General features: G+C 56.0%; 1 protein-coding gene across 1 annotated transcript in view; it reads left to right on the forward strand.

Annotated features, from left to right (window-relative positions):
* Window positions 1-114: 114 nt before the first annotated feature.
* Window positions 115-10,412, forward strand: part of PLXNA1 (plexin A1) — a 99,859-nt gene continuing 89,561 nt past the window's right edge. The window contains exons 1-2 of the mRNA XM_009999278.1: window positions 115-1,317; window positions 7,108-7,290. Of these exons, the coding sequence (XP_009997580.1) occupies window positions 115-1,317; window positions 7,108-7,290 (1,386 nt within the window). The remainder of the gene's footprint in view (window positions 1,318-7,107; window positions 7,291-10,412) is intronic.

Consider the following 10,412-nt stretch of genomic DNA (forward strand, 5'->3'; position numbering starts at 1 on the left):
ATGCCCTGAGGGCCGAGCACAGTGGAAGCAGTGGAGACTGTGTCCTGTTAGCTCCTCCTCCCTCATCCCCTTAGGTTGGGTTTCTTTCTATTTATTTTGTGGGTGGGTTTGGGCATGGCCTTGGCTGGATGCAAAGCTGCTACAATGTGGCTCCTTTGGCTCAAGCACCACTTATCTGTCAACGTTTGGACCTTGCTGCTCTTGGGGAGCACCTGGCTACCGCTGGCGGAAGGCAGCCCCAAGTCTCCCTTTAGGACTTTCCCGGTTACAGACTGGAGCTTGACACACTTGGTGGTCCACAACAAAACTGGGGAGGTTTACGTGGGGGCTGTCAATCGGATCTACAAGCTCTCCAATAACCTCACGCTCTTGAGGACCCACGTGACAGGGCCCGTGGAGGACAATGAGAAGTGTTACCCTCCGCCCAGTGTTCAGTCCTGCCCTCACGGGCTGGTCACCACTAACAACGTGAACAAACTGCTGCTGGTGGACTACTCGGGGAACCGGCTGATCGCCTGTGGCAGTGCCTCCCAGGGCATCTGCCAGTTCCTGCGGCTGGACGACCTCTTCAAGTTGGGTGAGCCCCACCACCGCAAGGAGCACTACCTCTCCAGTGTCAATGAGTCAGGCACCATGTCTGGGGTCATCATCGAGGTGCTGAACGGGCAGAACAAACTCTTCATTGGGACGCCCATTGATGGGAAGTCAGAGTACTTCCCCACGCTGTCCAGCCGCAAGCTGATGGCCAACGAGGAGAATGCAGAGATGTTTGGCTTTGTCTACCAGGATGAGTTTGTTTCCTCCCAGCTCAAGATCCCCTCGGATACACTCTCCAAGTTCCCCACTTTTGACATCTACTACATCTACAGCTTCAGCAGCGAGCAGTTTGTTTATTACCTGACCCTGCAGCTGGACACCCAGCTCACCTCACCCGACTCCACTGGGGAGCAGTTTTTCACCTCCAAGATTGTCCGCCTCTGTGTGGATGACCCCAAGTTCTACTCCTACGTGGAGTTCCCCATCGGCTGCGTACAGGACGGCATCGAGTACCGCCTGATCCAGGACGCCTACCTGACCAAACCTGGCAAGGCTTTGGCCGGGCATCTGGGCATCTCAGAGCAGGAGGATATCCTCTTCACCATCTTCTCCCAGGGCCAGAAAAACAGGGTTAAGCCTCCCAAGGAGTCTGTGCTCTGTCTCTTCACGTTGAAGAAGATCAAGGATAAGATCAAGGAACGTATCCAGTCATGCTACAGAGGGGAAGGGAAGCTCTCGCTGCCCTGGCTCTTGAATAAGGAGCTGGGCTGCATCAACTCGGTAAGTTCCCTGCTTGTCTCTATCCAAACCAGGCTGTTCCTGGCTCCTGGCTGTGCTCTCTGGCCAGACCCTTCCCAGTGACCTGACCCTGAGCCATGCTTTCCTGGTGGGAGGAGTGGCACCAGTAGGGCTGGGTGCCTGGCTTGCTCAGTAGCATTCCTTGTGGAGATCATGGCTTCAGAGTGGGGTGGCCATCTGGGTTTGGGTTGGTTTAGTGCCCTTAAAAGAGCCCCAAGCATGGGGCCTTGTGCTAGTGGAGGTGCCTGCTTCTGGTTCCCCTACTTTGTGGATCTGGGGGATGTTGGTGAGCTGTAATGGGAGGGCGGGATGCTCAGTTCTCAGGGCATGTGCTGCGGCTCCACTGGGGAGTCCCTTGCAGATGGTACACTTAAATTTTTGAGTGGTGCTTGGTGGTGGCCAAGCAGAAGGTGTTGGGGGCAGTAGGATGTGGAAGAAGGTTTTCCAACTTACTACTATTGATAGTTTTATTTTCCAGGCGATGTTGTACTCCATGAGTAGTGGCAGGGAGGTTATGGCTCTGGGTGACAAGGATGTCTCACACTGGGTGTCACCAAGCTAGGTAGTCCCCAGTCGGGGTCAGATATCTGGCAAAGAGGGATTTTGGGGCACTGGTGTGTGCATTTAGGAGGATCTGGTGGAGGTCCCCAAACCCCTGATGTTTCCCACCTCACCCCAGCCCTGCTTGCTCAACACCCATCTCTCAGTCCCCAGCCCTGCCTGAGCAGGGGTTTGGGTGCCTGGTGGTGCAGGCAGGTGGGCAGATGGTCCCTTTGGAGCAGCCCTGCCTTCCCTGCCACTGTCCTTCCTGCAGCTCTGGAGGAGACAGCTAACAGCTGCCTGACAAAGTAAAGGGTTTGCTGTCAAGAGCGCTGGGCTTGCAAATCAGATTTTGGCTTTGAACTAATTCAATTTTGCTGGAAAATGATGAAATCGTTACACTGCTGCCTGTTGGGTCGTGCAGCTGCTGACTGTGGTGCAGGAGATGCTCATCGCTGCCTCCTGCACTCCTGGCTCACCTCCCCTGGTGCCCCATGGCAGCATCATGTCCCCCGGGTTTGGGTGGGGGGAGATTCTATCTCCTGCATTTTGGGGATGGTTTCATGCTAGGAGAGTTCTGGGATTGCTACCTGGTGGTCAGCTGGAGCAAGTAGGTGGATCTCAAGGTGCTCTTTGGGTCCTGCAGACTTACCAGGTGGAAGGGTGGGGCGGCTCCTGCTTTCAAATGGGTTGGGTTGGGGGGTGCTGCCCTCCTCCAGGGGAGCCAGGTGGTGTTTTTCTGTCCCTGTCCTGCTCCAGCTGCCAAGTAGAGCCAGGAAAGACATGACTGAATCATGAGTTAAGCCTTTAGCCCCTTGCTGTGCTGAGCACAAGCCAAACCAGACCCTGTGGAGCATGTAACCTCTTTCTGGAAGGAATTCCTGTGCCCCTAATAAAATGCAGCCACTTCTGGAGTGGGTTGTGGCAGTGATGGAACTCTTGGTGGTGAGGGCTGGCCAGAAAATAAAGGGCATGTTGTTATTCTTTATTTTTAAGGAGGTGGAATGTAATTGCTCAAGTCGGTAGCTGCTTGGGATTTACACCCCATCTGTAAGGGAGATGTCCCAGAAGCTTTCTTGCACTGCTCTTTTGTGGTGGCCAGAGCCTGAGGCTGGTCTGTGCTCGAGGAGGCTTTGCCAGTGCCTTGATTCCAGATCTCAAGCAGTGCAGGAGCGAGCGAGGGTTGCTCATCCCAGGACACTGCAGGGCAGCTCTGATTATCTGGAGCTGGTGCCAGAGCTAGGAGGAGAGGCCGCCAGGCTTGGCAGCCAGCTTGGGAGATGTTAGTGGGTGCTGGCAAGTAGAGTGGATTCCTATCTCCTTTTTCCGTCTCTGCCGTTCTGGGATCCAGTGATGAGTGCATCTGCCCAGTGTGCCTGTCCCCAAAACTGGGGGATGAGTGACTGGTGTAGCAGGGCTGGGAAAAGACAGTGGGCTCGACCTGGAGTGGAGATGTTGCAGTAGGGAGTGATTTGGGGTTCCCAGAGCCCTTGACCTCGGGGCTGGCAGCACAGGTAGAGCCAGTGCCCAGAGCCAGCAGGACACGGGCAGCAGCTTTCCCTGGGCTGTCCCAGGGAGAAGAAGTCCCCTGCTGAGTGCCCTGCTGGCACGGGGCAATGGCTGCTGACAAACTGGCCCAAACTGGGTCAGGATAAGCCAAATCCTTCCCAGGGGCAGCCAGGGAAATGCAGGTGTTAACAAACCATTTCTCCCTGGGGTTATTCCTGGACAGCAGTTAACGTGCAAACGGCCTGGCATCCCAGCCTGGCACTTGGTACCTGCCTGCTGCAGCCTTCTCCTTGGCTCTTCATGTCCCCTGCAGCCTCCATCACAGCTCCTGGGGGGGAACAGGGGGATGGGGTGAGCCTGTAATGGTGTTAACTGGTGAATTACTGGCTAATTAATAACGCTGAGCGACATGAGCCTCGCCTCTGCTGTCTGCTCCCTCATTGCTTTCGTAAGTGGGCTTGAAGAGAGGCAATGAGACAAGGCATGTCAAGGAGACACTCTCTCCTGCTCACTCGGTGCTGCAGGCCCACTTTCCCTGCTTCTGCAGGCAACTTCCCCTGGGAAACTGGAGTTTCCTGACCCTATTTTGGGGAGGCAGGTTAATGCTGAGAGAGAAGAGGAGGCTGGAGTGCTGCAGAGGTGGGAGTCTGGGGTGTCTGGAGGTCAGGGGTAGCTGAGAGGGGTGCCAAAGGAAAGCACTGAAATAAAAACAAAAGAAAAACAACAACAACCACCAAACAGCCCCCCCTTGCAGTGGGCTGAGGCCACAGTCCCTGCAGACACCACCACAAATGGGAGAGCAGGCAGAGCTTCGTGCCTCCTGCAGGTCCCAGCATCTGCAAGCTGACATGCTGCAAGGTCACTGGCCCTTCTGTGCTGTGGTGCCTGTGGTCCTTGCCAGCTCTGGCTGGGAGATGGCTGTCCCTCTGCCCCCCTGGCCCCCTGTCCTTCCGTCCCCCTGTCCTTCCACCTCACCTCTCCCAGCAGATCTGCATCCACCAGGGATGTTGGTTGGTACCATAACCCCTGTGCTCACGCCCTTGGCCTGACCTTGCCATGCTCCCTGCCGGTGCTTCCCTAATGAAGCAGTTTGCTGTTAATGAGCTAATTGTTGGCATAATTATTTATCGAGGGTGGTGTCGGCATCGAGCGCTCCTTGTGGTCCCAGAGCGCAGCTGTATTTGTCGTTTCCCAGAGAGTTTGTTGAGACAAAGCAGAGAGGAGTAAACACGGTAAACATCTCTCCTCTTGCATATTCAGCAGCCGAGGGGTTGGGGAAGCTGCAGATGGAGTTCAGAGAGAGCAGAAACTACACCGCTGGGGCTTAAATACCTTCATGGCATTGCCCTTAATCCCTCTGCTGCTGCTGGTGGCTAGGTGGAAGGTGCTGGGACGCTTTACCAGGGCTGTGGGGCTCCAGGCTGTCTGGGCTGAAGAGGTTTTTTTCTCAGCAAGGAGTCTGAAGGATCCTGAGTATCCAGATGGGACATGGGTATTGACTGAAGCATCGCTCCCATATCGTTTTGTGGTTGGGGGCATTGCCCTTAATCCCTCTGCTGCTGCTGGTGGCTAGGTGGAAGGTGCTGGGACGCTTTACCAGGGCTGTGGGGCTCCAGGCTGTCTGGGCTGAAGAGGTTTTTTTCTCAGCAAGGAGTCTGAAGGATCCTGAGTATCCAGATGGGACATGGGTATTGACTGAAGCATCGCTCCCATATCGTTTTGTGGTTGGGAGTATAATTTTCTTGGGTCTGCTTTTTTAAAACGTTAAGCCTTGTAGAGAGGTCCTAATTCCCCTTCCTCTTCCCTGTTTCTTGTGGTTGCAGTGGTGTGTGTGGTGCCCCGTGTTCCTGTTTTAGAGATCCCTGCGTGTCTCATGCTTGGTCGTAGGAGTTTCCCCAGTTTAGGGAAGGACAAGCAAAGGTCAGGCAGGGAAGGGAGTTGACCTTTGGCTGTGCACTAACTCAGGCACCCAGCAAAAACAGAAGTTACAGGAACTGAAGAAGCAGCCCAGCATCCCCAGAAAGCCTAGGGAGGCGGAACGTGACCGGCTGGCGTCCTTCCCGGAGCTCCCCTGCGGGAAAGCTGGCATGGAACTGGGTTCCCCCTGCAGCCTCCAGCAGGACTGCTGGCCCTGGGGCAGCGTGGTGGCACGGCAAGGAGGATGAGCAGCCTCGCCGTGCCTGGGAGGCTGAAGCCCTTGTGGCTGCGAGTGCATTGCACTGAAGCATGGAAAAGCACTGTGTTTTCTCTCCTCCCTGTAACTGACCCTGGGTTGCTGGTGGGAGCTGGTCTGAGCTGATCCTCACTTCCTGGGCAGCAGTGAGTGGGAATTGCAGAGCTATGTGCTGCCCTTGGTACGTGGGGCTCGGGAGCTCTGCAGTTTCCCATATGCTCCATGCACATGCTGTATGGATTTAAAACCCCTTGGGGACTGGCATGCATTTGGAAGCTGCTGCTTGCCAAAAAACCTCTCTCCCCTTTAAATTCAAAGTTACATAAGGAAACTTGTGAAGCAGAAAAGTCCTGTGGCCAGAGCAGCCTGTCTCCCCATTGGCCGTACCTGCCTTGCTGCCTGGCCTCCTGCACCCAGGCTTGCTGCCACCTGTGGGGGTTTGGCCAGAGCCCCTTGCTGCCTGGGATGAGCAGGGAGCTGCAATGGGTGGATTTTGCTGGTGCTGTGTGACCACATGAGGCCATTGCTTAGCGTGGGGTCTCTGGGACACCCATGTGTCCTCAGGCTGGATGCTCATGTCCAGGCTCTGTTCTGCTCAGGGCAAGGCAGTGAGGATGCTTGATGGAGGGGGTCAGTGCTGTGGAGCTGCTCCTGGTCCCACTCCACTGCTTGCATCTCGGCTTTCACAGGAAGCATCCCTCTGGGTTCACCTTACCCATTGTGGAGGTCCCTACCATCACAGCCTCAAGGGCAGAGGGGGGCTGGTGAAGCCCTGTTGCTGCCTCTCCACGGGCAGAGTTTGCAAAAGCCTCTCCCAGACCTGTGGGCAAGTGCTGAACCGGGGAGGCAGCTGGCTGAGCCAGGCGCCTTGTCTGGGGCAAGGCAGCAGGAAAAAATGTGGGGATTTCCCAAAGACACTCGGCAGGAGGAGGAACAGGGCTGGCAGGTGGGTAGCGTTTTTGCTGGAGGCTCTGCTATGTGAAGTGAGGCTCTTTAGGAGCCTTGGACCTGTTTGTCTTGGCACGGCCTTGGCTGGGAAGCATTTCGTCTCAAGGGGAAGGCTGGGACTCAGGATTCAGCTCCTCCTGCCTTACTGCCAAGTCATTTTTTTTTGAAGCTAGTGCCTGGATGAGGAGGAGAGGGGTATGTGTGCTTGTGCTGGCATCCCACGTGTCTGAGACAGCAGCAGCAGGGATGGAGGGTGAGCAGAGATACTGCCCTGGCTCCTGCTGGGTTTGTGAGTGCAGAGGACTGACAGCCTTAGTCTTGGTCAGCAAAGCTTGTTCAGATGCAGACATCCCTGCATGCCTTGGATGCATCCCAAGTGCCTTACATCAGTACGTAAGGAATTCTAGGGAAGCATCAGCTCATCCCTTCCCTTGGCTGGTGAGGTGAGATGGCTGGGACAGGAGGGGCAAGGAGTGGGGCTGCTGAAGCTACTACCATAGCTAATGGGGTAAAGGTGGGAAATGGCTAATGATTGCCTGGGGAGGTCTGGCATGTCAAGGCATTGACAAAAAGCTCATCTCTCCTCTGTTTGCTTCTGACAGCCGCTGCAGATCGATGACAATTTCTGTGGCCAGGATTTTAACCAGCCGCTGGGTGGGACCGTCACCATCGAGGGGACCCCGCTTTTTGTGGATAAGGAGGATGGGATGACCTCAGTGGCTGCCTACGACTACAGAGGACAAACCGTTGTCTTTGCCGGCACACGGAGCGGGAAGATCAAAAAGGTAGGAGAGCTCTTGGTGATGCTGATGTGGAGGGATGGCTGTTCACCTCACCAGTCTTTTGGAGGTACAGGTAGGCCTGTGCTTCTGTCATAGCATGACAATAGATTGGGGGTAACGTTGAAAGGGCCAGTGAGGGGCAATTTCCCCTTGCTTCTCTCTGCCAACCAAGTTTACAAAACCTCTGTCTTTTGGAAGGGTTGAGTTCTTGAGTCCTGACCACTGGTGGGTCAGAACCTGTCCTGTTGTGTCTCAGGGCAGGTGGGATTACCCTGTAGTTGCCATGGGCCAGACTCCATCTGTCCAGACCTGTATGGCTTTGCCATTGACTTGTGCACGCTGGGCAGAGGTGGGTGCTGATGGTTCCAGCCCAGCACGGGGAGACTGCTCTGCCCATAGCCCACCAAGGGACAAAAGGCTGTTGTTGTTGGAAATTAACAAATAGCTCCATGCATGCCTTTCTCTGCCTGCATCTCCACAGGGCATGGATTTCCTGCTATCATAACATGGTGCCTATAATTACAGCTGTACATGCCCTGTATAAACACAGCTTGCATTAACTGCATCCTCAGCCAGGGAGAGGCAGTGTGAAGGTCCTGGTTTGGTCCCTGCCAGGGGCAGGAGGACCAGGGCTTGGCTGGGGGGTCTGGCCCATTGCTGTGTGGCTTTGTGAGGTGCTCCAGCACCCTGTCCTGGGCACAGCACCCTGCAGTTTTGCTGTTTCCCCGTATCTGTTCTGGTCAGGGAGCCCTGGAGGAGGCAGGCTGGCTTCCCTGGCAAGAACCAGGAGCAAGGTGCCCTTGTGGGTGTTAGTCCCCCTATGTCCTGCTCACCTTGCTCATGTTTCCCCTGTACCCCTGACCTGCCTGTGGCCCTGCCTATTAGCAGCATGTCTGGGACAGCGGCAGCATGTGGTGGGGGGGAGGCAGGATGTTATCATAACATGGTGCCTATAATTACAGCTGTACATGCCCTGTATAAACACAGCTTGCATTAACTGCATCCTCAGCCAGGGAGAGGCAGTGTGAAGGTCCTGGTTTGGTCCCTGCCAGGGGCAGGAGGACCAGGGCTTGGCTGGGGGGTCTGGCCCATTGCTGTGTGGCTTTGTGAGGTGCTCCAGCACCCTGTCCTGGGCACAGCACCCTGCAGTTTTGCTGTTTCCCCGTATCTGTTCTGGTCAGGGAGCCCTGGAGGAGGCAGGCTGGCTTCCCTGGCAAGAACCAGGAGCAAGGTGCCCTTGTGGGTGTTAGTCCCCCTATGTCCTGCTCACCTTGCTCATGTTTCCCCTGTACCCCTGACCTGCCTGTGGCCCTGCCTATTAGCAGCATGTCTGGGACAGCGGCAGCATGTGGTGGGGGGGAGGCAGGATGCTGGTGGTCCTGCCAGCCCCACATCCTCTGCTTGGATTTCTGCGGTCCTTGGTGGGGAACACGGCGGCGCCAGGGCTAAGCAGGGCTGTGGGGAGCTGACGGAGGCAGTTTGTCCTCCCTTCCGGATCGATGGGGGATCCGGAGGGACTGGTGTCATGTTACTGGTGGCTTCTGCCGCTGGGCTCCAGATGGGAGGTTTTAAGTGGGGATGGGAAGGAATGTGCGTGTGGGAGGAGGGTTCACAAAACCATGGGGGCATTGTGGCACCTCTAGTTACCTATTTATCTAGAGGGGTTGGCAGTTGCTTTTTACACACAGCAATTTGTTTTTTCCTCTCCCTCCTTTTTTTGTTGTTTCGTCTCTGGTCATTTCGCCTTCAGAGCCAATTGCAAGTGGTGTTGTTAGTGTGGGTGCCTGACTAGAGTGGCTGAGGCCAGGACTTGGAGCCCAGGTGTGGTTTGAACTTTTTTCTCTCCTGCAGGGCTTTCCCCTACTTATTTTGTTGGTTTCTAAATTCACTGCCCCAAAGAGATGGTCTGGCTCTCTGACCTTGCCAGGGCATGAGGCCATGGAACAGAAGCTCCATGAGGAATGAAGAGATGGGTCTTAATCCTGTCGCAGCACTGGGAAGCTGGGCAGGTTTTTTAGGCTCATCCTTCCTGGAGTCCCCAAAACCCCTGGGGTTGCAGAGCTCTCTCTTGGCAGTGTGGGAGCACTTTACAGGCTCTGAGCCCTGCCAGTTCCCCCCCTTGTCCCCTGCCATGACCTTGGGGTGAGCAGCCCAGCCTTTCTGCATCAGCCCCTGCCTGGCTGCCTGGGAAAGCACTGCCTCAGCAGCTACCTGATCCTGCTGCCTGGCTGCTGGCAGGACTGGAAGGAGGGAGGGGAGGGCTCCTCAGTGCCTGGGGACCTGCTAACCTGTCCCCAAGTGGTGTTGACTTGTCCCCAGCCAGGGGATGAGGTACATCAGAGCATGGCTGAGGTGGCTTCACTAGGTAGAGGGTGCAGGAGGGGTACATCCCGCAGCAAGGGTCACAGTTCCTTTGCTTTTAAACCATTGACTTTTCCCACCATGCCCTTGGGAAGTGCCTGTCTTAGGCTTGGTGCAGCCTGGTGCCTTCTCTGCCCTCTGGCCCATCCCTCGGCATTTCCTCTGGGTTGGGAGGGCTGCACAGACAGCTGGGTGCTCCCCTCCCCATTCCCAGGAGCCCTGTAATGGATGCTGCTCTGCTGAGAGGACCCTCATTTTGCCATCTGGGCTGGGGTAAGGTCAGGGCAGAGTCACTGTCGCGTCTGGATTTTCCTTGGATGGCAGCTCTCATGCCCAGCATTTGTCTAGGCTGTTTTGTGCAGACAGAGCCTCCCTTTGTCCCCCCAAAAAAGCCACATGAGCCTCTGGCTGCCCTGCAGCCTCTGCCCAACCCTGTTGTCAACAGTTGCAGCCACAAGGCCAGGGTGCTGGGCAGCACCTGCTGCCGGCGCAGCTGCTGAGAGACCCACGTTTCAGGGAGGGGGTGGAAGGATATTACAAGGAATGTGAAGTTTGCAAAACTGGCTTTGGGATAGGAGACACCGGGGGGCATGGAGTTACATGGGATGCTGAGTGGGTCACAGCAGCGAAGCTCATGGTGCTCTGGTTGTCCCCTCTGGGTTGCCGGGCAGACCGTTATCTTTGGCTGGCCCCGAGTTATGCGGAGAGGCCAGGCTTGGGAAGCCCTCGGCTCCGCGTGCTCGTTGTCCTCTGTGCCAGCAGTC

The sequence above is a fragment of the Chaetura pelagica genome, unplaced genomic scaffold (assembly GCF_000747805.2).
Source record: "Chaetura pelagica isolate M959 unplaced genomic scaffold, ChaPel_1.0 scaffold316, whole genome shotgun sequence".
In the NCBI taxonomy this organism is placed as follows: domain Eukaryota; kingdom Metazoa; phylum Chordata; class Aves; order Apodiformes; family Apodidae; genus Chaetura; species Chaetura pelagica.